We start from the raw sequence: 27,567 nt of genomic DNA, 5'->3' as shown, positions 1-27,567 counted from the left end.
AGCGCACCAAGCAATTTTTATATGAGAATACCAAATATAATAACATATATATTCTACTTTTAATGGTCATATTAATTAATTAAGAAAAACTGAAATATCGGTTTGATTCATAGCAAAGAATGAATGGTTGAATGATATCTATTGTTAATTCTTATAATAAAAGTGAGATTTTATTTTTTAGTTTTAAATGTCATATATATTTTTTTAATTTATTAAGCACTCATCAAAAATGATAGCATAATAAAACGAACATGTTAATATAAACAAAATAAAATAAATAGATTAGATAATTATATATATACGCTGTCTGTGTCAACAGCAGTGCGAAAACGCAAGAAAATACCTTTGTTTTGTGAATTTGACTTGTGATTTGTCAAAGAAAAAATTGCTTGAACGTAAGCATTAGTTATTTTCTTAGACTTCAGTCTTCACAAACTATTTATTAAATGTTTCATTTATTTGAATAGTAACTTACCTACTATATTCAAAAGTTTTATTATTATATAGCAATGGATTCTTGTATGGGAGTAGAACAAGACTTGGACAAAGCCACTTCTAAATTCACCACTCTTAATGACCATGCTAACAAAATATTGGAAGATTTAATAACTCAAGTAGAAGAATTAAGAAATGAAATTTCTAAAGGTACGTAAAATTAATTAAAATTAATTTGATTCTACTAGTTCAAAGAATGCACAATAAAAATGCAAAATCATTGCATTAGCTTTTTATTATAGCTTATGAATTTGCTTGACTATAATTTATGTTACTTTGATAGCCCTTTTTATTTTTTATTATTTTTAAGCATCCTTAATGCAACTAACATTTTATAAATACATATACTATATAAAACATATGAGGAAATTAAATATTAAATTAGATGTTGTTAGTTGATTATTATTGTTAGGCTTATGTCCAGCACTGTACACGGACAGGCTGATGATGATGATTATTGTTATTTTCAGAAACTCCAAATATACCACTATCACAAGGCCAAACAAAAATTGTGAATGACCTGGCTGCTTCTGTCAAACAAACAGTTTTTCAATTGTCTACAGGTATGATGTCTTATCAAATATACTTACAACCTAATTATTTATATACTTTATTTTTTATTTATTTACGAATTATATTTTTCTTTCTGTAAGCTTTATTATCAGGAATAGAGCAGAATAGACTGAAGGAACTTAATTTTAAGACTCTGTGCTGCACTTACCGCTGTAATCATTAAGAGGCATTGTGTGTGATAGGGTGGAGTTCATTTCCATTAGTCTTGTCTTCGCCGAAAAATATATGTAAATAACTCATTCCACTGAATGGGAATCAAACCCATAAGCATCACATTCATTGATGTAATTTTTAAAACTATATATTTTCATAAATTTTGCGATTTTCAGAGCACCGTGAATTACATGCAACAGTATCAAGAGTAGGTAAATCAATTGACAGGCACTTCATAGCTGACTATGCAGCTGTAGCACCGAAAGCAGAATCTTTTTGTTCTGACACAAATAGACCTATCATGGAACAAGCTATTGCTCAGCATTTGTATAGACAGGTGAATAAGATTTTTTAGAAACATTCAAAGTGCTATTTTGTTTTAAGTGAATTGCCAAGGCCATTATGGTGTAGAGTCTGGGTGTAAACACAATGATCCTATAAATAATTTTTAATTTCTATTTATATTGGTCTATTATTTGTTAAATAAGTTGTTATTATTATATTGAGTTGGGCTACTCAACATGCAATGACTACAGAATTCGGTGGAAAGTGGGGATTGGAAGTATCTTAATGGGAATAGAGTATCATTACACTGAGTTCCCAGGGTCTTTAAAGAGTGAAGCTAAAAGTAGTTATTCAATGAATAATAGTTACAAGCGTACCTTCCTTTAATAATTTATTAATCTTGTGTTTGAAATAAACTTCTGTTTGTGTGTTTCACACCCTAATTTTTGAAGGCAGTGATGTATTGTCGTAATAAATATAAACAATATTCTGATATGTCCCTGGGTGCTTTGAAAATACAACTGGGCTGGGTAGGTCAGTCATAGAATGATATGTCATCTACATTGTCGCTTCTGTTCTGCACAAGATATTTGCCGTTATCTTTAATTGAAAAAAATACTTGGTGTCCATAATTTAAATTTACAATAAAAAAAAAATATTACATCCAAAATAAAAAAAGAAACATAATTCAATGAATGAAAAGTAATATTTTTTTCCATTTCCAGGGTCTAGACGAAGTAGGTGATGCGTTAGTAACCGAAGCGGGTGTGACAGCAGAGCGTGGGAGCACCTTTGCCCAGTTACAGCGTTGTGCCGCAGCTCTGACTGAGGGCGACCCGGGCCCAGCTCTGGCATGGGCAAATGCCAGGGAACACGAGTTGGTGCATTCGCCGCTGCCTTTCACACTGCATAGGATGCAAGCGCTTAAGGTATTGTTTTTTTTTTCAATTCAATCTTGTATATGGCAGAGTAGGTAGAAGAAATATATGTCTAAGACACTGTTCTCTACTTTATTTTATTCATCAAACCCGTAATTCCTTCCTCCAGCTGGCGCGCACGCAGGGCGTGGCAGCGGCCATCGCGTACGCGCGTGCACAATTCCCGGCGCACGCGGCGCGTCACGAGCGCGCGCTGCAGGCAGCCGTGTGCGCGCTGGCGTGGTGCACGCCCGCCGCGCCGCCGCCGCCCGCGCACTACGCGCACCTGCTCGACGTGAGGGCGCTGGGTACGTCACGTCCATACTTCTCTACTGATATTATAAAGAGGAAGAGCAGCGTGATGTGCTTTTATTATTGATGTACTTATAAAAATTGCAAATTTTGAATATTTGAAAATTGAACCTGTCGTGGCGCAGTAGTCGAACGTCTGACTGTAAATGCGACAGTTGTAAGTTTGATTCCTATGCGGGGAAATTGATTATTAAATATTTTCATTTTTTGTTTTGGTTTGGGAAAGTGTGACATTGAATTCCGACATTCAAAGAGTAAACTTTAGCGGAAAATGAGGGAGGAAGTGTCTTTACACTAGATTCTATCTACTTACTCTGTTATATGAGGGATACGGCGTAAAGATAAAAAAAAATAACTGGCCATTTACATATATAGTTTAATATTATAAGACGAAACTTTAAACATGCATAATGTATGTTTGAGGATATTTTTCAACAGACGGAAATAAAGTGAAATAAGTATTTCGTAAGTTTTTGTGGTTTAAAACTCAACACAAATAAATAAATGTGCGGGGGATGGTCGCAGGTGCGGAGGCGGCGGAGCTGTTCGTATTGGAGGCGTGCACGCTACTACGCCTAGCGCCTGCATCCCCCCTGGCGGGTGCCGTGTTAGCGGGCGCGCGTGTGCTGCCTGCGTTGCTCGACGTGCGCCAGAAAATGTCGCACCCGCACGTGTTGGCCGCGTGGGCCGACGACGAACTGCCGTTGGAGGTGGAGTTGGGCGACGAGGGCGGCGCCTACCACTCCGTGTTCGCGTGCCCCATCCTACGCCAGCAGGCCTCCGACCACAATCCGCCAATGCGCCTGCTCTGCGGGCACGTTATATCGCGGGACGCGCTCAATAAGCTCGCCATGGGGCTCAAGTGCGTCGCCTATTCATTATGATATAATATTGTTATTAGACTATTCTAGTATTGTGGCAATTGTAAGAGCTCAATAATGAATTATTTTCATTTCTTTGCTCTGGTTAGAGGTCAAAGCGAGCTTTTGAATTCCACCACTTAACTTGAAACGTTTTGAACGATTTTCAATTGGCCTTGCTAGATAAAAAAAGAGATGCTATCTAAGAAATTTTGTCCTTAGTTTATTTTTCATATTAATCAGATGATGATTTAATAATGTAATACCATAAGTTGATAAGGACCTGACGAAAAAGCTTCTTAAACTAATATTTTTCATTATTTTTACGTATGGCATATATTTAATGAACGACATGGAACAAAAAAAAGACATTTTTTTGTAGTGTCGTGTTTTCTAAAGCATATAAAAGGTCTATAACGCAATGAAAATAACAAAATTAAATTTGAAATATATGTTATCAAAAATAATTACTTATACAATAATTATAATTTGCAATTTAATTGTAATATACCAACTCTGTTTTTGATATTACTGGTTTTTTTCAGATTAAAGTGTCCATATTGTCCAATGGAGCAGTCACCTTCTGAAGCGCGTCAAATATACTTTTCCTAAAAAAAGAAAAATACTCAAAATCAAGACTATTATTAATATTATTTGTCATTTTAATAATGAAACTAATACAAACAAAACTATATGTTTGAATACAGGGGGTTTTTTTATTTTTTGCTTATTTCATATATTTTATTGTTTAAATCGCTTTATGTAGTAGTTTTAATGCTTTGTTGGCCATTTTTTTGTTCAACTATGGGCAATATAACAGACGTCTAAACATGGTATAACTAGAATGATCACTAAATAAATATATTAGTATCAGGCGTTAATAAGTAAAATTTTGTTAACATTTTATTTTAACAATCACTATGCAATTAAAATATATAAATTTTTAATTGACTTGCATACATATTTTATTATCAAATTCAATTCAGTTTTGTGCGGGAACTGAAATGTCTTAACTGGAACCGGAGTGTCTTACCACTATGTTCCCTCTGCCTACCCTGCTATGTGCGGAATACAGCGTTAAGCTAAAAAAAATGTTTTTGACTAAATGGATGGAGGTTTTATATTACTGCACAAATCAAACTTGTAAAATTTTAAATAATTCTCTCATTAAAGAGTAAAAAAGCTGATTATGATTAAAAAAAAATGTATATGCAAGCTGCTTGTCAACTTAGCCACGACTGCTACGGATATAATAAATGCGCATATTAAAAAAAAACGTTTTTCAACATTTGAACCAACAATCTTTCTTGTTAAAATTGTATCGGCGATTTTATCACACTACTTCTAGTGCATTACCTAATGTAGGACGCTAAACGTCGAGCAGTGTAAATGCATGTAGTCATGTAGGTCCCTAACTTTAAAAGTATTAACTGTAACATTCTATTTGTAGTGATCTAAATTAGTGCACTAGAAAAAGTGTGCTGATAAATTTTAGTTTCAGTAGAAAATATAAAAAAATAAAAGCAATATACAAGCAATTAACTACTACTAGTAGATTCTTACATATATATAAAATATTAATTATTTACTTACTAAGTATGATTTTTCGATATTGTATATCGATCCTACTATAGGATAGACAGAGAACCTAGTGTATCGGATTGTAAACACGACGGTTGTAGGTCCGTTTTTCATTTGAGTGTTTTTTTTTTTTCATTTTCTCTGTTTCCTAAAACATATTATATACAGTATGACATATAAAAGTAACTAAAACCGTTAATTTCAATATAATATCTAATATTTAACTGCCAAACCTATATTTAAGTTATTGACAGACAGTTTAAAAGTCAATATTAAAATGCTGTTAGAATTGATTAAAATTCTTAGGAACTGTAATGTTTATATGTAAGATAGTTATCAAATAATGTAGTACAGAGATGTACAGAGATATAGAATATAAAATATTATTTAGAATGTTTCAATATTAAAAAAGTAAATCTTGCCAACAAGATTTATTTGTCTCTTCTTAAAGTAGTACTATTAAATGTATATTAAATGTCATTAATACGTTTATTATTTCATTTTATTACATTATGTAATAAATGCTTCAAAGTAAATTTATTAAAAATCTTGTAATCTACTTTCTACATAGTTTTAAATTTAAATATAACTTTATGTAGAATTAGAATTGTTAAGTGATTTATATAGAATTTTTAAATAAAATATGGTTAATTATTTTTTTTAATTATTTATTTCCGAGTAATTATAAGTCGAGCTTTAATATTATGTATAGTTAAAAACACAAATATGGCTTATAATAAAATAATTATCTATTATAAGTCTCTCCATAGTATTTTTTAAGCTTAAAAGTTTGTTTGGTTGAACGCTAATCCCAGCAAGTTCTGGTTTAAATAGAAAAAATAATTTTATTTTGGATAGTCGTCTATTTACCGAAAATGGCTATAAGGCCATATTTCATCACTTTAGTCGTTTCGATGAAAACCACTGTATGCAAATGATTTGAAGCCATAACATTCGAATCCTTTACTAATGTTTTAAATTTGAAAATAATTCAAATTTCAATTAAATGCTGTATCCCGCATGTGGCAATGTAGGCAGAGGGAGCCTAGTGTTAAGGAAGCATTGCGTGCAAAGCAAAGCAAAAAAATTAAAATCTTAAATATTTTATTTGCTCGAGTGGGAATCGAATCCAAAATTTGTCGCGTTTAGTTACACGCTTGACCCTACAATATGTTGATTAAAATTCTTCAAAATGCAAGTCAGAGCTCAGAAACACTTTTAAAAATTAAAAATGAAGAAAATATGTGGAGGCCTTGCCAATACACACGTAAAAAACCATTAAAAAGTGGTGATTTTTCTTAATTAAACCTGCATAACTTGTTTTCTTGTATTTATATATTCTTGATACTGTAGCATGAATGTAATATCCGAATAAAGAGGTTATTATTAATAATTAATAACAAATAGCGCCCCTTCCACACTACAGGGCGGCAGTAATTAATAATAATTAAAATAAATCGGGATATGAATAAAACACCTCATTGATCTTCAGTACATAATTTATTAAATGGATATGTACAGACAAAATATTTTAGGACAAATAAAAATTTTGGCATAACTCTCAACAATAGCTATAATAATGTTTGCAAGCCGCACTAAATATAACAACAACAATCATTTTACATTTACCAACTTGATATACCATTTGGTATTGAAATTTTAGCTAAAACGACGTCCCCCATATCATTGTGTGAAACAAAAATGTACTACATTTTAATACATTAATAAGGAGACCTTTTAAATAATAATAATTTATATTAATTTCATTATTTTTGATTATTATTAATAGGAAAAATCACAAGAAAAAAGTTTCACTTTAAACCACAATAAACATGAGAAACGCCGAAAATAAAAACATATATAAAACGATCATCTCAAACAAAACAAACCAATACCAAAAAAAAAACTAGTTGGAAAGAATCGTTTTACAATCCGATTAATACAAAAAAAAATCGATAACAACTTACAAACTAATTATAATAAATTAATCGATAAATTATATCCGATAAAGTATGAGCCGCAACAATTTTAATATCATATCGATATAACTCGGGTAATTTTGATCACATTGCTACACCAATACTGAGCTTGCCGCTCGACAGTTTGAACTTTGTTTATTAAATAAACTACGCGGTGTTATTGGAAACCATATTACATTTATAATATACCACTTATCAGTAAATAAATCGCAATGTATCACACAATTATACACGTAGCATCTACCAGCCAAGTCCTACATTAGGTACTAATTATTGCTGTAAAATTTTAACTACACATTTATACCACCAAAAGAAAGGCTAGTGAGGTGACGGTCGCGATAATGTCGAAACAATAACCCGTAATAAAACACAGCAAGTTAATCCATCGATTAGTATTGATATTTTAAATCGATCACGTATCGATTGGAGTGATCCAGTATCGATGTCGAATCGCATCACTGACGTCACCGCGACCGCACTTATCTAATAGATCATGAGTAAGATGGAAGACGCTTCTAAATACAGCAAAAATGTATGTATTTAATTTAGCATTAAATTATATATTTATAATATCACTTATCGCCTAATCTAACTATGTGTTATATATTCTTTTTATAAATACGCTCACATTTATGGTACATATTTGTATTTGGATTTGCTCGTTTATGGTAAAGTTTACTATTTATTTTTATTATAATTTGGCACGCAGCGAACATTAGTGTAGGACACCTATTCAAATACGAAACAACGTAATGTCTTGCAATCAAAGAGTTTCAAAGAATAGATAGAATAAAATTTCATATATTGCATTTAGAATAAAACGCAAATTTTATTTTCTAATAAATAATATTGCTTTACAAATCAGTCATGGCTCAGTCTAGAGAACTTTCTTTAATTACACTAAACACCAAAACGAAGCCACAAAATTGAAATATCGAATAATTTCCAGAATATTCTTCACTTCTTTCATATAATAAATAAAAGGCAATTCCAATATGTTTAACATTGTTGATATAATATTCATTAACAATTTTTCTCTACCATGTATCGCTTGCATTTTAAAATGTAGATAGATGAAAATTAGCAATTAAAATAAATTTTAACATTGAATAATTAAATGTAATAAACCACATTAAAACTGGCAACACATACAATAGGCACTTTATGATCATCTTATAAATTTAGTTCTCAAAAATATGTAATATATTACTTATTAAAATTCAATATCGACTGAGTCTTAAATAAAGTAAAGCCTATTAAAAAATAAATTAAAAATTATATTATGACAGAATTAAATTTAAAAATTCCAATAAATTTATATTAATTGGTGTTAACATATATTTTATTTTAATCATATGCAAGACATTATAGGAAACTTTAGTTTCTAAATTTTAAGCAATGATAGTCGATAGATCACAAAGTCATGAACACAAAACCCACTTGCTTACAGCTAATATTATATATCTTATAATTTATAATAATATTAAACTATTATGGTTGAATTATCACTTTTCAAATAAACACTGTATTGCTTTATTCTGTTATTAGGCAAGATGTATCATAGGAGAAGATCTGATATATATTTTTTATTTAAACTATCAATTCTACTCCTATAATGTTTCATGAGTATTCTTATATTTTACTGTGACATTAAATATTATTAAGTTGATTAATAAACTGTTATTTAAATTAAAAATATGGAGAAATATTGAAAATGTAAAGATTTCATTAAGTGTTGTAGAAGTACAACCCATAATAATCGCTTTGGATTGTATTGATATGATTTCTATTTAATGTCACAGCAAAATCATCGACAAAATATTCTAAATTGCTAACTTCTTTTATTTTAAAAATTATTTCATATCACCCTGAACCAGAAAATCAAATACAAAGATTCCACATAGTTTTTATACAAATTTGTTACCAAAATTGATGATCAATTACTTTTAATAATTATCTCAAGTAAAAAAAGGTGTTAGCAATTTATCTTATTCAGTAAAACAATCATGTAATAATGAAACACAAGACAACTGGTTAGATGAACTTTTAAGTATATTATTGTTAATATATATATATATACATATGCATTGCGCTTAGATCACATAACACGCATTGAATTGCTCACTTTAGTATATTATTACTATATAAAAGTCGTTTTGTAAGCGAAATAAATTATATTAACTTAAACCTATGCTATATTTCCGTTTCCGTTCTTGCACGTTGGCAACACTGGCATTTTATTAAATTTAAGGACACGGAAATACAACAACTTTGCTTATTTCAATAGTTTTCTTATTATAATGAATGTTCTAAATAGTAAATGGGAACCTAAATGCGGGGTATTAACTATTTAACTATTCCATTCTTTAAATATGTTATGTATCACATCTATTACTAATATTTTCTAATTTCTTTTAATTTTAGTTAATTAATTAAAAGATATTTAAGAATTTGACTACATATGTTTATAATATTTAGTTTAGAAGAGGAAACGCCGTTTACTTACTTGGCTTGTATTGCTCAATAGAAGTTTTTTATATATCACGAAAACTCAAGGCTAGACGACGTTTTAAGCTTTAAATTTCTAACGGACGAACATATAAAGGACCATCTATAAATTACGTCACACATAGGGGGAGGAAAGGGGAGTTTTAAATTTCGTGATGTGACTATAAAATGTAATAAGAATTAAAACACGAAATTTCCATAAACGAAAATAAATTTCCGAATTGGTGTTTTTATTTAATAACTTTTTGGTGAAAAATTGCAAAATATGTAAAGTTACACGCAAAAGTAGAAAGAGTCATGAAAATGTGTGTGACGTTATTAATGAATGGCCTCTAAAAAGTAAGAAATACTAATGTGATGTATATAAAAAGTAGAATGGAGATAGTCAGTTCTTAACTAAGAAGTGAGACTTAATCTATGATAGCGTGATATTTCATATTAATTTACATAATTTAAATACCATAGACATCTGTGTACTGAAAGTTAGTGTTGTCTTTATTGGACTAGAGAATGGTAAACTTTTGTCTATGACTACACAAATAGACGATTTCGAGCAAATTTTATGTTATTTTTGTTCTAGGAACGCACATACATATGTCGAAGGGGCTTTGCCCGCAGGTTTTCACTATAAAGTATATACATACATAACTTAGATATATAAAAAATTAAACATTTGAGCAGTACACACAGAACAATGCTATTTATTATATTAATTTACTATAATATGCATATCTCGATAGGAATAAATAATAGAGGGTAGTTGTAAATTTTAAATGTACATAAAGTACTAGTCGGTAGTATTATATAATATAATGTTATTTGTTTGTGGTGAGAAGCATTACTTGGGAAGACTTACACTTGATGTTTCCTTTCTCAGCGTATACCCGATCTTCACTACCGGGTAGTCTGAAACGTCAACAACCAATGCCCCCCTGAAATGTTTAGTTTTGAATTTTAGCATTTAAAGCGCTATTTGTATTTTATTTTCTTGTTACTTCTAATAGTATAAATTATGTATATAAATAATTACTCTTTTTAAACTTTACGCTTTATTCTGCATATAGCAGTTTAGGCAGAGGGACCGTAGTGATGCGAAACCTCGTCCCTCACGTACTGTACGTAAGTAATTTTATATTATTTAGCTCTTTATATTTAATTTAATTGAGAAAGAAATGAAAAGCATTCCTTCCATTTGTATGATAAAATTAAAGTTTCAAAAATATGTTGAACTACTATGTACATAGGTCTCACTAAGTATGTTTTAATGTACACATTGAGGTAGAAATTGTGTGTATGTGTTTGTTAATTGCGTAAAGGTGTGCGTACTCGAAAGTTACTAATGCGTGCGTTATTATATATATACGTGCGAGTGTGTGCCTGCATAAAAATGTATATGCCTAAATGTAGTGTAATAAAAACCTGCGATGTGTGTGTATTCGTGTATCAACAGGATAAGTGTGTATGGGGTACGTATATGTGTGTCTGTATGTGCACGCACCTGTGCGCGCTAGCTGTGCGCGGGCGCGGCGGCGGCCTGCGGGGGCGTGACGCCGGCCAGGTTGAGCAGCGCCTCGGCCGTGCGCCGCTCCTCGCAGCCACTGCGCCCATAGGAGTGCTCGTCTCGCGCGCAACGCGATATCACCAGGTGGGCTTCGGGCGGGAGCTGTTACATAGAGAGAATTATTTAAAAGGTGCCCTGACTAATATCTATCCTATGTTTGTTCTTGGGTATACAGGTACACGATCCCGGACACCCACCCAGATAGGATGGGTTTTTTAAAGTTAATCGTCACTACGATTGCTTGATGCGGGTAAGGGTGCTGATTAAGAGTGTCACTACAAATTTAGCATACATAACGTAGCGCAGACAAAAATAAGTTATTCTGGGAGCAGTATGTACAGGTTCTACTTATTACTATACAGTCTACCGAAGTAATCTTAGTTGGGGGAACGTAAACGGTCAACGGTCAGGTCGCTAAAGCAAAGGCGTATAAACGTGTCTTCAGGGGTTTGGATACGATCTTCGCAATACAGAGGGAGAAAATATATTAAGAACTTATATTACGTCTGTTCTGGCCGTCGTGAATATGTACTTTCAAAAGAATCCTCAGCACCGTATCACGTATAACAGTGGGTCCCACTAAGATCAGACGGTTTCATATGGGCAGGGTAGGTAACTGCTAAGTAATTCTATGTTTCAGATGATCAGAATTAAAATTTACAAATTCTATATACAATATTACTTAAATCTATCAAATCTCATATCTTAAAAATAATTCCGAAATCCACCTGTAAATCATAATTACTCTAGTATTTAATAAAATAAGAAAAAAAAATTACCTGATCAAGTACAGCCGGCCCATACTTCATAGCCAGCACAGTAGCAGCCGCTAGGTACTCATCAGCTCCAGGCGCGGCGCCCGGCGGAGACCGTGTATCGGCCAGTCGGCGAGCCAGGTACGGGAACAGCTGCGGGTCGGGCGCGTTCTTGCCGACTTCGGCCACTTCCGTCGTCTCTGCTTCTACTGGCGGCACAGGCTGTCGGCCAAACGCCTGTGGACAACGCTTTACAGTTATATTGTTATTGTTAAATTATTATACATATGATATACTTCTATACTAATAAAATAAATAAAATATAAAAATATAACAAATTGACTTTTAGTTTATTTCATATATTATAAATCAATTCTTGAAATGGTAAAACCTTCTGGTAATATTATGTATAATATGTTTGCTTAATAAGCTGTTAACAGGTTTACCCTCTAAGCCGAGGATATATCATTTATTCTTGGTTATTTCCATTTACCACAGAGGCGAAGGCTTTGAGAAGTGTTAAAAGTAAACTTGGCGGTTGTAGGTTCGATTTTCTTTGAGAAAAATAAAATTATTTTCGTTAAATAAGCATTAATCGCACACTTATTACTTAATTCTCATGATTTCCTAGTTAGATACATAAAGATAACTATGATACCTTTTTATTAATACAATCAGCAACATATAACATAATAGGTTTTCGTCGAGTATTTCGCAATAATTTATCTGGCGTCGATGAAATAAGTCTGTTATCTTACCATTTTAATCTTTTGCATTTTCATGGTTCATATTGACACAAGCGAGTGTTATCGCAATCTTTCGTTCTATTTTTGCTAATGTCCTACTACTGTTTCATTTAAGTTTTGTATTATTATATAATTAATTATGATAAAATTAAGAAAAACATAAGTTTATACTAATACTAGTGGACCCGGACGCGGCTACGCCTGCTTGAACTATAAGAATATTTTCGCGTCGGTCATACTCATACTATGCCGCCCAAATGCTAGGTCATTTCGAATCAGTGACATCTCCTTAATTATTTATTAGAATGTTATACAGTAAACTGTAATTTCAATCTAGATAAAATGTTAAAAGTGACTATTATATTTATTTTCATAAGGATGAATATCAAAATGTCGCAGTAACGGTTGCTTAGCGACGCGACGGTTGTTATTAACATGGCAGAATAAATTGCATGTCAAATTAGAAAGTACTTTAAAATATATTAGTATATATGTGTAATGTAATGTTATATAGCCTATAGCACTTCTGAAGAATGCAGCTTTCATACAAAACAAAAACAATGTAAATCGGACCAGTAGATCCAGAGATCTTAGCGTTCAAACAAACAAACTCTTCCGCTTTATTATATTAGTACTAATATAGTATGCCTATAAATAACAAAAGTTAAACCAACCTGTAATAACGTTGAACGATGTTGTGGATCGACCGTCCATAACGACCCTTTGCCTAAGCCTGGTGCTGCTGCCACCTAAAAAGAAAAAAAAGCAATACCTCAATTTAATAAAAAATGAGTTTACCATACAAATATAAAAAAAGAACAGCTTATAATAAAGGAGTGAAACAAAGTGATATGGGAGTGGCAAAGAATGGCAAAAAAAGATTTATGACGGAAAACTAGTAAAGGAAGGAGAGTTAGGGGGAGACGTCGGTTGACCTTCGAAAACACAGAATCAAAGATACTGGAGGAAGATCACGTAAAAAGAATGTGGACCCTCCAGAGGGCATGTATGAAGAGGTTTATGACAGTGGACGAGGCGAAATAGGTGTGTAGAGACCGTAGCATTTGGCGCTCCGTTCTCTCTGACTACCCCGCTAGGGATAAAGCGTGAAGCTATGTATGTATGTATAATAAACATTACCTTGTGAAAACATTTATTTAGTGACAAATTGTGTCTGACACTGTTCTTCCAGCCTTGCGGTGCGTGTTTGAAGTATGGGAAGTGTCTTACAATCCAAGCATATATTTCCTTTACGGGTAAAGCTCTCGCTGGGGCCGCTTCTATGGCCATAAAGATTAGGCAGGAGAAGGAATAGGGGGGTTTTGTATGTGTGTTCGCGGGTGGGGAGGGGGGAGCCTTGCAGGGGGTGCGGGGAGGGGAGGGCACGCGACATATTGGCGGTGGCGTTTTGGATTCGTTCTGAAAAAAAAAAAATTATAAATGAATACGCTATACCTAACTAATTTACATTTTTATTACGGCCGACCAAATCTTTATAAAGTTTTTAGAAAATATAATATTTTTTTAAACTTAATTCTCTAAAAATTATTACGTAGAATGATTATTTGGTGAAAGAAAGGACGCTATTTCATAAATAGTAATATCTTAAAATATTATATTACTTATGATAATTTAATTTTGAGTAATATTTTAAATTAAAATAACGCAAAATATATTAGTCACGTTCCTGCCACATTCACGACTGATAGCGGTCAGGTCTCAGTTATCTAATTGGCTGTGACAGTCGAATTTTATTTCTATACCCGTGACCTACAACTGCTTGCTGGTAATTAAATTAATTATGTTTTCATATCTGAAGCATTTTATTGCGTTAAAAATTACACATTAATTATTTATACACAATGTATTATATAATTTAATTTATATTATACATGATTTCTATTTAAAATGGATCTTAGAATATGACTTTTCGGTAAAACTTGTGTACATATTTGAATAAACCGTCCGAAACCGTTATGGCGTAGAGGCACAGGCGTGCAACTGTAAACGCGATGGTACTTGATTCGATTCCCACTTAACAAGCTCAAAATTGCCTCAAGAATTCATCGGAAAGTGTAATATCGGAATCGAAAAGTATTTCGTGCAATTTAAATAATTATATTATTATTATTAATGTCAAAATAAACAAAATATAACAACACATATAAACTATTTAAGTATAATTAATAATATTATTAAAATCGTAATAAAACAACCTTTTGATGGCTATTGCGTAGTGACAACTCAAGATAAAGAATATAAGATAAATTGTAGAGGAAGCTGATAAAATATATTTAAGTGTTTCGCGTTTGTAGAGACGATTTACGTTAAAAACAACGACTTTACGTAATAGTACATAGATATACGTTATATATACTTAATGCTTAGTTGAGGCAAGCGTGCGACAGGTTGTGGATTTGATTTCTTTGACTTGACGAAATTAAATCTATATATATATAAAATCGAAAGGTCACTCACTCATCACGAAATCTCAGAAACTACATGTGCTAGGAATCTCAAATTTTGCATAGACGTCACTAGGACATAGCCATGGATACAGAAATTAATAATAACATAGTTCACGCGGGTGAAACCGCGAGCGGGCCGCTAGTATTTGATATTTTCATTTATTTGCTCTAGTAACGAGGCTAAGCGCGGCGTTGGTTTCCGCCTGTCAACACACAATGCCCCAAGAATTCGGTGGAAAATGGAAAACGGTGTGTTAATACTACGTCCCCTCTGCGCCTACCACAATAAGTGCAAGATAAAGCGTAAAGCTAAAAAAATATATACTTAAATATATATTACGAGTAAATCACTTGTATAAATATATACAAAACGAGGTGAGACGTCGCGTCGGTGCGTTTTTTTGTTTCGTAATAAACAAATAAATTATTCATTGCGCATTTAACTTTTTACAATATTATCTTTAAAAACGTATAACGGACTCTTGTAAACGTTAGAATTTTATAACGGAATAAAAATTATTGGAATTTATTTGATTTATAAAAAAACAATACAAAATGTAAATATCATCACATTTTTTTTTTGTGAAACGTAAATTTGGATATAATGTTGTAAGTCATAATAAATAAAATAATATTTATTATGAAGATACCATAAAAAACGAATTTACATTTTTACAATACAATATAGTATAATAAGCCTATATATAATCATGTCTCAGCTGGCAGACGCGCTAACTATCCAATAGACCTGCCAAAGTGACCTACTACCTAAAGATTATTATACATATACTTTTTAATCACGCTATATCTCGCACATGGAAGGGGGCAGAGTGAACCTAAAGAAGCTAAAACATAGTGTTAAAACACTTAATTAATTCCGCGAAATTCTCGAGTCATTGCAAATTAAGCGAGCCATGTGTCCTTACTATATCTATTATAATAATACAATTTTCTACAGAAATTCTTAAAAAATCAATAAATCTTGCTTAATCTTGTATCGGTCACATGTTTTTGCGGGGCGGTTGGCAGTAAGTAAGTATATTGATTTAACAACAAGCCGTCGAGACTACCAAGCTATATTACTATTGTTATTGCGTTACTTTGAAATTTATACGACTATAATACGACACAGAAAACGTACGCTATTATGAACTGGGAAGGTCAAGTTCAATGGTGTAGTTTTGGCTGTTTTATCGATATTTGTTTATATAATGGACAAATGGCAATTTTATCTATTAAAGCACATATTTATTTCACCTAAATTGCAAAATCGATACGTGTACCTACAATGTGTAGGCAATATTAGTAGTTTCAAATATTATTCAGAATGTTTAATAATTCATTTATAATATACGATTCGCTCGCTATATTTTACTTACTAACTAACTTAGTCTCTAAAAATCAATAACCATTTTAATTTTTACTAGCTAATACTATAACTAACATATTACACATTCAATCTTTGAAAAGAACAATATTATAAAAAACTACAATATCCAAAATTACTTCTTAGTGCTATTTGAAAAAGCCGTGGTAGGTTCATCATATAAATAATCTATCTATATCCCAGAAAGATATCATCAGCACAAAGTGATGGAAAGGCTCAAACACTGTTATGTACTGTCCACATTAAATTCACATACTAGTAAGATTTCCTTGCAATAAAACATATCACAATAAAGCATTATTACTTTTCAATGTCAACAACCAAATTAAAAAACCACAATATCATAACCCGTAAGAAAACGAAACAGACATTTATTACTTATGTGATGTATATGAAATAATTATAATATTTCAGTAATAAAATTCTTATTAAAATTTAGATTGGAGGTTGTCCATTGTTTCCGAATAATATTTCACGGAGTTAATAAGTTAATTAACATAATATTTAAGTTGGATCTTATTTACGTACGCATTATTCATATATGAAAAGTTTATTGCACATTATCTTGTTATAATTTCTTTCTATAAATATTATATAATAAATTCTAGTTATAATTTTTCATTTTGTTCACTTTATGGAAATAGAGAGAGAGAGAGAGAAAGCGGAGAGATATTTATAATGGTTGTCTAAAAAAAATTGCGTTATTCATGATTTTAAATCTATTGTAGTTGCGTACACGAATTGCAGTAGTTATTTTATTTGCTAAAATATTTATTAATTTCCAAATAGGTATAAAACAACTTATTTAAAGAAAAGAACGACGACATCCAAAATAATACGACATACCTTTACTATAACATGACTGCTTATTATTTTACTGTCTTCCATATCGCCTTTTGTTAGATTTATACCTGAAATAGTAAATATTTTATAAGGAAACAATATAGAACAACCTAACACTAAGAAAAACTGATAGCTCTAGACCAGAGATTCCCAACCTTTTCTAACTCAAGGACCACTTTTATATCAATATTGCTAGCAGGGACCACTCTGTAGGTACAATCAATAAAAACTGTGATAATGAAACCCAAATTTTAATTTTGGGGCTGTCGTGGCGCAGCCGGCACAAGGGTGTGACTGTAACGTGACGGTTGTGAGTTCGATCCTCACTAGAGGAAATGAAATATTTATTTATGAAGTGAGCGTTTCCACGTCCGACGCCTCACCGCACTAATATTAAAATTGTTAGCGGATTATTTCTAGGCTTCTGCGGATTACTGGTTGCCCGTGGACCACTGCTTGGGAACCACTGTTCTAGACACACATTATTCAATGCAAATCTCGACAACCTGTATCTAAAACAATTATTTCCTATAAATGTTATAATATGAGGAATTACCTATTTCGCAACTAATATCTTCTTCAAAGCAATACACGCGACATAAAACGTTTGACAATAAAAAGCTCGCGTGACCGGCGACTTGCGATTCGTGACCGTGTGAAATTGCGCAAATTTCCACTTGGAAATAGGCTAATGCCATACATTAGATAATAAGTGATGCTAGAACTGCATTAAACGGGTATTCTTAGGATCTTATTTGCTTTGGAGGTTTGTTTATTTTAGAAAATTCTCTTCTTAATTTCATCCTTTATTACTAAATTATTTAGTATGATTCAATACCTACGGTAGACTCTAGTTAATTTTTCTCCACTCTACACATTTTGCTCTAATTAAGTAAACTTTATAATCTTCGTGGAATTAAATTTACAAGTTGATATTATATAGCTGTCACGTTGCTTAGATTAACTATAGGTATATTTGAGATAATTACTTTATTCTACCTACAATTTATTATACAAAGCTATAGATGTTATATTGAAATCCTTATATAATAAATATATTAACTATAATTTTCAAGTCTCCACATACCTCTGAGTAAGTTTCTGTCTTGCAACCAACTGAGGCTGGTCAGGTCGTCGTCGTGGTCCGCAGGTGGCAGGTTACCGGCGTTGCCGCCGCATGCAACGCTAACAGAGAAACATACATGTACTAAACTAGTAGCTTACTTCGAAATTTATTCTTATCATTTTATTTTAAGGTCCTTTTTTGATCTAAGAAATATATATAGCGTTATAATTTTTCGTAAGCAGGGAGAACCTAAATCCTACTGTCTACTTCTTTTCGTTACCTTAAACAAATTGTGTTTGGGGGGAGGCGTGGCCCAACGCTTCAATTTATCTTATCAAACCAGAAAAACTAGAATACATTTTAACTTCAAAATAAAATTTATCTTAAGTGGTATTTCCAATCACAACGATCGCGAACAGGCCGACATTTCCTAAAAATTGTAATTTTCAGAAAAATTATTTACTTTCTTGTTTTATATTCAAAATACTTACAACTTTATTGTCATTAATACTAAATATGCCTTCGGTTATAAAAAAAAACCATTTAAATTTAAAATGACATAATAATTACTTTCCAATAAACGGAAGGAAAAGACATTCAAAAGCAATTGCCAAGTCCAACATGTTTACGTTGTATAGTACTTTCACTCTTAAGTATTACATGGTAACGAGAGAATGATACGAAAATCTTTCAATTATTACGTTTTAATACAAGATTAATAAAAAAATATTATATAGATTGAAATAAAAACTCCGACTGCTTATGAACTGAAAAGAGGCTTACGGGCTTATCTAGATATATTTTCTGGGGAGGATTTGGATTTTAGCTTTGAAAAGTTATGATAGATATGTTTCTATAGTTTTTTTTTTTCAGACCCAATTTTTGTTAGTCAAATTTCTAAGGTAGGCACGAACCACTCGGCATCCCTCTATGCCTGCCCTCAAAGTTGAACTTGAGGGGGCACATGCATTGTATTGTTCATTCTGTGTGAGTAAGTAATAAACGAAACAGCTCAAAAATAAATGTTGAGATTCAGTTTTTAATTATTTTGAAGCGATTTTTTTCCATTCGAGGTTTTTGTTTTAATAATAATAAATTTATTTAAAACTGTTTAATTCTAGCAACGGTTAGATAGTAAAAACGACAGTAAAGTTAAAAAGATTGAAGTTTTATAGCTAAATATAGCGCCTAGGCAACTGAGTCAGCCTGGCCGGCTCTCTAGATTTTTAATTGTAGATACTACAACTTGCACGTCTGCGTTCGTTTTGTAATACAAATAACAAACAAAATTTTCCTTAACATTTCAATCATTGTAATACATTTGTAATTAAATTACCTTATTTGAATTAATGAAATAATTGAGAACTTTGGTTAGTTTATTTTTTTATCGTCACGCTGTATCCCGCACTCAGCAGGGTAGCCAGAGGTAAGACATTTATCGTTGAATTCTGGAAGCATTGTGTGTTCAGTGGCGGAACTCAACGCCTGCTTTGCCTCGACACGAGCGCGAAGAATACGAAAATATTACATACTTTACTTCCCGAGTCGAAACTAGTCGCATTTTACTCCGCCTGGCCTGGTTTATTATTTGGAAAAAAAAAATCAATATTTTACTGGTCAGACAGAATAACGCATGACGTTAGTTAAGCCATCTCTAAATAAACGAAAAAGAAAACAGCGAATCTCTTTCTTTTTTATTCGAATTGAGGAAAATGCAGAAAAAAAATGATGTAGAAGATAAGGGCTAGCATATAATCTATATATATAAAAGGACTTGTCCTCACTGACTGAGGTAAGACGCACGCACAGCCGTAACCGCTCATGGTAGAAACTTGAAATTTAGACAGATGTTTTCTTTCGTAATATGGACATCCACTAAGAAGGGATTTTGGAAAATTTTAACCCTAAAGGGGCGAAATAGGGGTTGAAAGTTAGTATGGAAAAAAATTTAAATCGGCACCGATTTTTATAAAATTTGAAATTCAGACTCTTAAAAGTATATAATTGAACACGTGTTTCATGGTTTTCTAGAATTCTTTCCATAAGGGTGCAAATAAGGGGTTGAAAGTTTGTATGGAAAAATTCTTAAATCGCCACCGATTCTTATAAAATTTGAAATTTAGACTCTTAAAAATATTTCATTGAATACATGTTTCATGGTTTATTAGAATTCACCCCTAAATACGTAAGCGAAGCTGCGCGCGTCCGCTAGTTTTAATATATAGGTCATACCACATTTATGACCTACAAACCTACGCTCACACTCGACCAATCAGCCACCGAGCGACATCCATCACGATTTCAACTTATCAAGGTCCCGTCTTACTCGGTTACTTTAAATTTTGATAAGGAACATTATCTCTACGCATTTTGGCCACTTGTCATTGATTGATGGCATGATGCGGACGAATAGTGTAAATTAGATAAAACGGCTTACAATTATATTATGAATTTAAAATGATAAGGAAGCAGAAATTCCTGCGCAAAATTAAAGCCTATCTACCTTCTGAATAAGGAAAATTCGAAACTTAAAATTAAAACTAAGAAAATTTGCCTCGACACCAGAGCGAAGAAATAAAAATATAAATTTAAATAAATATTTAATTACAAGGAAAAGTCGATTTCTAATAAGAATATTCGATACTTACGCAGGCTGTAACGTATCCATATCAGAGTCATCAGAGGCGTCGTCCAGGTCGTCGAAGTTGTCTATGATCCGTCCGGACACTTCAAGGCGACGGAGAGACCGACCACTGGAGGCCACGTGCCTCGCAATCTGTCGTATGAGACGACGGGGCAAAGGTAGGGAAGCCCTGGCTCCTCGAGCTGGAGAGCCCCCGCGTTCGCCGCGCATCGGCGCCATCTAAAATTAGATAAAGTATTTCACTAAATATTCGCGGGTTTGGGTTTCTCTATTTAAGATGCGATGAACCTTAAGTGGGCGGAATGTAGAGATTTTCTCTACCTTCTTTTAATTGTAGAGATATTATTACTAATAAATATTCTCCCTAGAAAGTAGGTCATCAGAAATACGGAAGAAAAATTGTTAGGAAAACTAATAGTGAACCGGACACCGACAATAATTGGCAGTTAAAAATAAATATCGTTCGATGTCTATAAATAGAGTTACACACGCCTTCGTCCCAAATCTATGTAAATTGGCATTCTAAAAAAAATATATTAAACTTGTCTAAAGTCAAAAAGCAGAATATATTTTGATGAAATTATATGATAGTAAACGCCTGTTAGTATACTAGATAGAGCAAATAAAAGTAGGAAGACTCGGTACGATATCTATAAACAAACGATCAGCAGCAGACGCCGCTACTGAAATTTTGTGTATCATCGCTAAACAACCGTAGTGGCGCAGGGGTTCGAGCGGTGACTGTAATGCGACGATTGTGGGTTCGATCCCTATTCGTAGTAATGAATTATTATTTATTAATATATTCATTTCATCGCTCTGGAACCAATGTCAAAAGCGCGGCGTTAACCCACCCTTCACCATGCAATGCCCTGAAAATTCAGCGTAAAATGGGAAAAGGAGTGTCTTAACACAAGGTACCCTAGCCCAACTTGCTCTATGCGGGATAAAGCGTGAAGCTGAAGAAAAACTTGCAAAACAAAAGCGCACTGCCTCACCTTGGTTTACAGAACTGAAATAAATCCATGGAATCCTAAATATAAATCTCTTTCAAATGAGCATTTTGAATTACTATTTATTTTCCAACTGTCTATATTTACGGCACACTGACCGACTAACTGACATTCCTAGTTGTTGGCACAAATTGTAGCGACGTTGATAATACAATTTTTAAATCGAGATCTCTTAGATATTTTCTGCGTTATATAACACACTGATAATAAATAACTTTCCTTATCATAGGTGGTTCAAAATGGAAGTATAAATACAGCTTCACGCTGAATCCCGCACACATCAGCGAAAGCAGAGGTAACGTCGTGTTAAGTCCCCGTTACCCATTTTCCTCCGAATTCTGGAGGCATTGCGAGTGGCGGCACTCAACGCCGCGCCCTGTCTTTACACCAAAGCGAAGAAAATGGCAAATAGTAAATATTTAATTTCCTCGATTTGGGATTCAAACCAACAACTTGTCACGTTTATAGCCACAATTGCACTTCTGCGCCACGACTGGCCTTAAAAATACCAATATAAAATAATCATTAATGTAAATAATAACAATATAGATATATTCATATGTCATACAATACGAGTGTCAGACCAATTGATCCTATGATGACTATAGTAACTGCTTCCCCCATTTTGTAATTGAAGTGTAATGAAGCAATCGTAAATAGGTTACTATTCAATAAAAAAAATGTCATTTTATAATCTTTGTTGTTTTTAGTTCCACGCTGCATAACACACATGGCATAGAAGGCAGAGATAACTTGGGAACCCATTGCTAAGACACTGCGTTCTCAGTGTTGAGTGGCGGGACCAGAGCGGGTTACCAGAGCTAGGGAATGAAAATATTAAATATTTCGTTTCCTCGAGTTGGAAACACGTTTACGGTCGCAAAGTTTAAGTTTTAAGCAATAAAAATCTTTGAAAACTAGGTTAATATGATATTGTCATAACTCTATTATGATAACACAATAAATTTAAAAAAGATGATGAAAAAACAGCGTTGTAGTCATATTCTCTATCTGCTTATTCAGAAACACACAAGACAACCTACAAGCTAAAAAATCCGCTTCACGCTGTATCCCGCACACAGCATGGTATACAGAGGGAACCTAGTGTCAAGACGGAATGTCTTTCCCCACTTTCCGTCGATTTTTTTGAGATATTGCGTGTTGAGTGGTGGAATTGAACGCCGGGTTTCTACGAGTTACATATTGAGATAAAATACCATATAAATTTATTTCCGACTTTTATATATTATGAGAATATAAGTACTAGCCGTTACTTCACTATACATTAGGCTTCTTTCAGCAAAACTAAAAGACAACTATTAGCATTTGTCTAGTCTAGCATTGAAAAGGTAAACTTATGCACTAAAATATTATATTTCTATGATGTAATATAGTACAAATCTGAGTGCAGCTTTTAAATTATTATAGTGGATGTTATTTTATAGATAAGATGTATATATTTTTAGCGTCAGCAATGGTAGGAAAAGGGAACCTAAGGGAAGTCTAAAGACACTCCGATTCCTATTTTCCGCTGAATTCCGTAGGCGTATTGTGTGCTGGAACTCTACGCTTTGCCTCGTCACCAGATCGATGAAAATAGAAATATTAAAATGTATAACATTTAAAACATTTTGATAATTTAGACCAGAATATTAAAAAAAAATAAAGTTGCCTGGTGCAGATGTACGATATTGCAGCACTGGGATCTGCAGTGCCCGTGGGCAGCGTTTGATAAAATTAAACGACGCGTCTCGGAATAGGTTGGGAGCCTAATTGTCGCGCTACATTACATACTAACATTTGATTCTAAAAAATAATTTTGAATCTAATTCGAAAGAAAAATATTCTTATGTTTTGATAACGAATTGGTAGACTCGGCAGAAGAAAATATTATTTATTAATATATTCATTTCTACGTTCTGGTACCAATGAACACTCAACACACAATGACCGGAAAATACGGCGCAAACTCTAGTCTCCTAGTCTCAACACTAGGTTCCCTTTGCCTACTCAGCTAGATGCGAGATAGAACGTGAAGCTGAAAAAAAAAGTGATAACGAACTGTACAGATTATAAACATATCATGAATATGAAAATTTACAAGTACTACAAGTAGTTTGTCATAAACGATTACTCATCGATGGTCGTGAACAACAAACAACAATATACTTGAGTAAATTATAAAAGACGCGTTAATGAACGTAAGGCAGATATCAATTATTGACGAACGATCTATTAAGATCTCTAGTTGATATGGACGTTACGGCGTTGAGTTCCGCCATTCAGCAAGCAATACCTCCAGAATGCGCAGGAAAATGGGGAACGGAAGTGTCTTAACGGAAACGAAGTATCTTAATATTAGGTTCCCATGTTCCCTCTACCTACTCAGCTATGTGTAGGATATCGTAAAGCACATAAAAAAAAAATATGTAGATATAATGTTACAGGCATTTACTAATCTCATTGTATTGCGTCAATCTTGCGGATCCAAACTGCCCGGATCATAAGAATTTACAATGCTTACGTCACTTCTAAGGTGGAACTAGTGAGAAAAGTCATGACAAGAAAAGATTAACAAGCAAACAATATATTTACGGTACGGTTTTAACTTACCCAACACCAACTATCAGGGGGAACGTATTTTAAAACCATTAAATCTGATTAAAAAATGATTTCGCATAGATTATTTAACGACACTTAAATATGATATTACATTATAAAATATAAAACAAAATAAATAGACGCGAGGCTGTCAGTAATATACTCGTATTTTAACAGTTATTAAGTAATATATCCCGTGCGAGCCGAAACTGTGCTAATGGGAGGAGGAGAGGACCCTTTTCCTGTTCCGTATTTAGTCAAACACGAGTCAAGCACAACATGTATCCCTCACTACGACGTATAATAAACACACAAGAATTATTCGTCACGACATTAAAATAGACTATTCGTGTAGTCAACAGGCAATATGGTGATATTAGTAGTACACAATGATTTCTTCCATTTTTTTTAGCGTCACGGTGTATTCCGCACACATCAGGATAGGTAGAGAGAACTTAGTGATAAGACACTGCGTTTCCCATTTTTCGCCGATTTCCGGAGGTATTGCGTGTTAAATGGACGAAATCAAAGCGGTTTGCCTCGACACCAGAGCAAAGAAAATGGAAATATTAAATATTAAATATTTACTTTCTTCAAGTGGAAGTGGAACCAACAACCTGTCGCATTTACACTTTGTGCCCCTGGGTCACGACGTGCCTCGAGTTCTTCCATATTAATGTTATTTTGGTTTATTGTAAGCAATAAGTCGAAAGATTTTAACAAAAAGAACTTATAGCAATTTTCTTGTACAAGGTGCCACTAGAGAGAAAGTGACATGGCGTGTATCCAATATTATATGGATGTAAGTACCAACAGAATGCGTTTGATACGAAACGTGATTTACGATCACTTCCTTATGTAAATGAAATAAATAATTTTATTACTAAAATTAACATTAAATTAAAGTAAATAATATTAACATTAAATTAAAGAAACTAGTCCATTTTGCAATGTTTAAAAATAAAATTATTTATTTTAGCAATTTGTTTATATTATTTGAATGACTAGACAATTTTATTGCCAAAATTGCAGTAACTTGTCATGTCTATAAAAAATGCATGTAATAAACAAACAAAATTATTCATAAATATAGTGTAATGGTACCTAGATTTGCTTCTTTATTGTTTAGCTTTCACAATGTTCAAGTGCTTTTGAAGTTATGGGAATTTCATACAATTTTTTCATTTTATCATTTTTTTCAATGTAGACCTTAAACTTCAAACTACTTGTAGCAACATTAATCTATACTTATAATAAGATCCTGATTATTGTTTGGTTGATTGTGCCAACGTCAGGAAGTGCTGGTTCCAATCATTTACTTTATCTCGGTGTACCTATGTTTAGATTCTACTTCTACCTTGGGCACTTAGTAAGTATTATTAGTAATTTAGTTAATTTTTACTGTGCCATGTGGGCAAAGCTGAAAGTAAGTGATACATACATACGGCAGCTATGTAAACTGTTCCAAATTTCCTTTATTAAAATTTCATTTTATTAATCTTTAGGCATTTATTTATTAACTTGTATGTATATCACAACATAGCAATTAATAAAACAATTATTACAATTTTTTATGTTTTGATTACATCATGTAAATATACAAAAGTAACTTTAATTTGTATCTTGGCATCTAGTTATCACAGTGAGATTATGTGGCCTTGGAATCACTGATATTGATACAGCTTTATATATTGTTTTTCATTTAAGTCAAATATACAAAGTCAAATTGATAATGTGCAAGAAAAATTTTAGAGTTAAATATACTTTAACTTAGAAGCAGAATATTTCTTGGTTGAACTATGTATTAATAATTTTCTTTCATTTATGATGAACAATATAGGCCAAATAAGTGTGTCAGATTTGTATTTATCAAAAAGAAAAACTAAGTTGTGTAATAGACAATAAATATGAAGGTCACAATTATGTTACAAAACATATTTTTATTCATAAATAAATCATATACTTACAAGGAGAGGCACAAAGTTCACAAAAAGCAGTCGAGGATAGAATTGTAAATTGTAGTCTTGATAATTATAAATACCTATCAGCACGTAACATGCGAAAATACTGACGCGTGGTCTGTGTGATGTAACAATGATTACCATGTGTTTTTGTATTCATTGGGTCAGCAGTGGCGTCAACAGCGTGTTGCTAGGAAACTGGATTTCAGAGTGTGACCGCGTGCGCGATGCGCGCTGAACCTTCTACGTGGAACGCCGCGTGCAACGTCGTATGCACGTGCCGAAGCGCAATTTGAAGGACATTACATAATTAGAGGGACCCTAGTCTACCACTACTGTGTACAACGTACTGCTAGTTCGCTTCAAGTACCACTAGTTCCATATTTAGAAGGAGCGCCAGCTTCCACTTCTCTGCGCTCGTCATGCGCCCCGTCACATTTTTAGAACCGCATGTAAACGATACCAAACGCTTTTTGTATATTAAGCTGTCGCAACGTGATATTCATTAGTTGTTATTCAAGGAAGCAGTACCAAAATGCGCACATAGATATGAATGCGTCGTCTTTTTATAAATGACTATATTTTCAAATCTTTCGGAACCTTTTACAATAAGAAAAGTAAATATTTCAGGAGAATTATAATAAATATAAACTCACCTTTTAGATGAGATGTATGTTTTACGCACAAATTAGAAATTAAAAACAATAAACAGCATTCCGCGGCCTCCGTACTTGAAATCAACACTCAACAAACACCTTAAACACCCAATCAAACCATAAACTAAAGAGTAACCTACATAAATAAACATATGATCTATACTTGTCTTTACTATGACTTTGTTGACAGCTCATTGCTGGGA

At 32.9% G+C, this 27,567-nt stretch overlaps 2 protein-coding genes across 4 annotated transcripts; one reads left to right on the top strand and one right to left on the bottom strand.

The window, feature by feature from the left end:
• Positions 1–213: 213 nt before the first annotated feature.
• On the top strand, positions 214–5,835 carry LOC146530688 (E3 ubiquitin-protein transferase RMND5B-like). 2 transcript variants are annotated; one of them, XM_085199111.1, is made up of 8 exons: positions 214–395; positions 508–645; positions 966–1,058; positions 1,398–1,558; positions 2,232–2,435; positions 2,554–2,731; positions 3,261–3,597; positions 4,141–5,835. In XM_085199111.1, exons 2-8 carry the CDS (start codon positions 510–512, stop codon positions 4,205–4,207), a joined length of 1,176 nt encoding a protein of 391 aa, XP_085055237.1. In that variant the 5' UTR covers positions 214–395; positions 508–509; the 3' UTR covers positions 4,208–5,835. The 2 variants fall into 2 exon arrangements, with proteins under 2 accessions (XP_085055237.1, XP_085055238.1); XM_085199112.1 differs by lacking the exon at positions 214–395 and having other exon boundaries at positions 402–645.
• An 822-nt stretch (positions 5,836–6,657) lies between these two features.
• On the bottom strand, positions 6,658–27,518 carry LOC146530687 (forkhead box protein N3-like). 2 transcript variants are annotated; one of them, XM_085199171.1, is made up of 9 exons: positions 27,365–27,518; positions 21,138–21,352; positions 18,511–18,608; positions 17,427–17,491; positions 13,866–14,144; positions 13,400–13,474; positions 12,004–12,228; positions 11,162–11,326; positions 6,658–10,595 (listed from the first exon to the last, which is right to left on the bottom strand). In XM_085199171.1, exons 2-8 carry the CDS (start codon positions 21,350–21,352, stop codon positions 11,171–11,173), a joined length of 1,113 nt encoding a protein of 370 aa, XP_085055297.1. In that variant the 5' UTR covers positions 27,365–27,518; the 3' UTR covers positions 6,658–10,595; positions 11,162–11,170. The 2 variants fall into 2 exon arrangements, with proteins under 2 accessions (XP_085055297.1, XP_085055298.1); XM_085199172.1 differs by having other exon boundaries at positions 12,004–12,216.
• Between the last annotated feature and the right edge of the window lie 49 nt (positions 27,519–27,567).

The sequence above is a fragment of the Heliconius melpomene genome, chromosome 16 (genome assembly GCF_056956725.1).
Source record: "Heliconius melpomene rosina isolate 202511_hmr_F chromosome 16, ASM5695672v1, whole genome shotgun sequence".
NCBI classification, from domain to species: Eukaryota; Metazoa; Arthropoda; class Insecta; order Lepidoptera; family Nymphalidae; genus Heliconius; species Heliconius melpomene.
This window is presented reverse-complemented; position numbering and strand designations above follow the sequence as displayed.

What these genes read in the sequence shown, in the direction of transcription:
- LOC146530688 (XM_085199111.1), top strand. Translation starts at nt 510, where the DNA reads ATGGATTCTTGTATGGGAGTAGAACAAGACTTGGACAAAGCCACTTCT. An exon ending in GCTCGACGTGAGGGCGCTGG is followed by an intron (nt 2,732 to 3,260) that starts GTACGTCACGTC and finishes GGATGGTCGCAG; the next exon opens with GTGCGGAGGCGGCGGAGCTG. An exon ending in AAGCTCGCCATGGGGCTCAA is followed by an intron (nt 3,598 to 4,140) that starts GTGCGTCGCCTA and finishes GGTTTTTTTCAG; the next exon opens with ATTAAAGTGTCCATATTGTC.
- LOC146530687 (XM_085199171.1), bottom strand. Translation starts at nt 21,352, where the DNA reads ATGGCGCCGATGCGCGGCGAACGCGGGGGCTCTCCAGCTCGAGGAGCC. An exon ending in AGACAGAAACTTACTCAGAG is followed by an intron (nt 17,492 to 18,510) that starts GTATGTGGAGAC and finishes TTACTATTTCAG; the next exon opens with GTATAAATCTAACAAAAGGC. An exon ending in GGCCGGCTGTACTTGATCAG is followed by an intron (nt 11,327 to 12,003) that starts GTAATTTTTTTT and finishes TCTATGTAACAG; the next exon opens with CTCCCGCCCGAAGCCCACCT.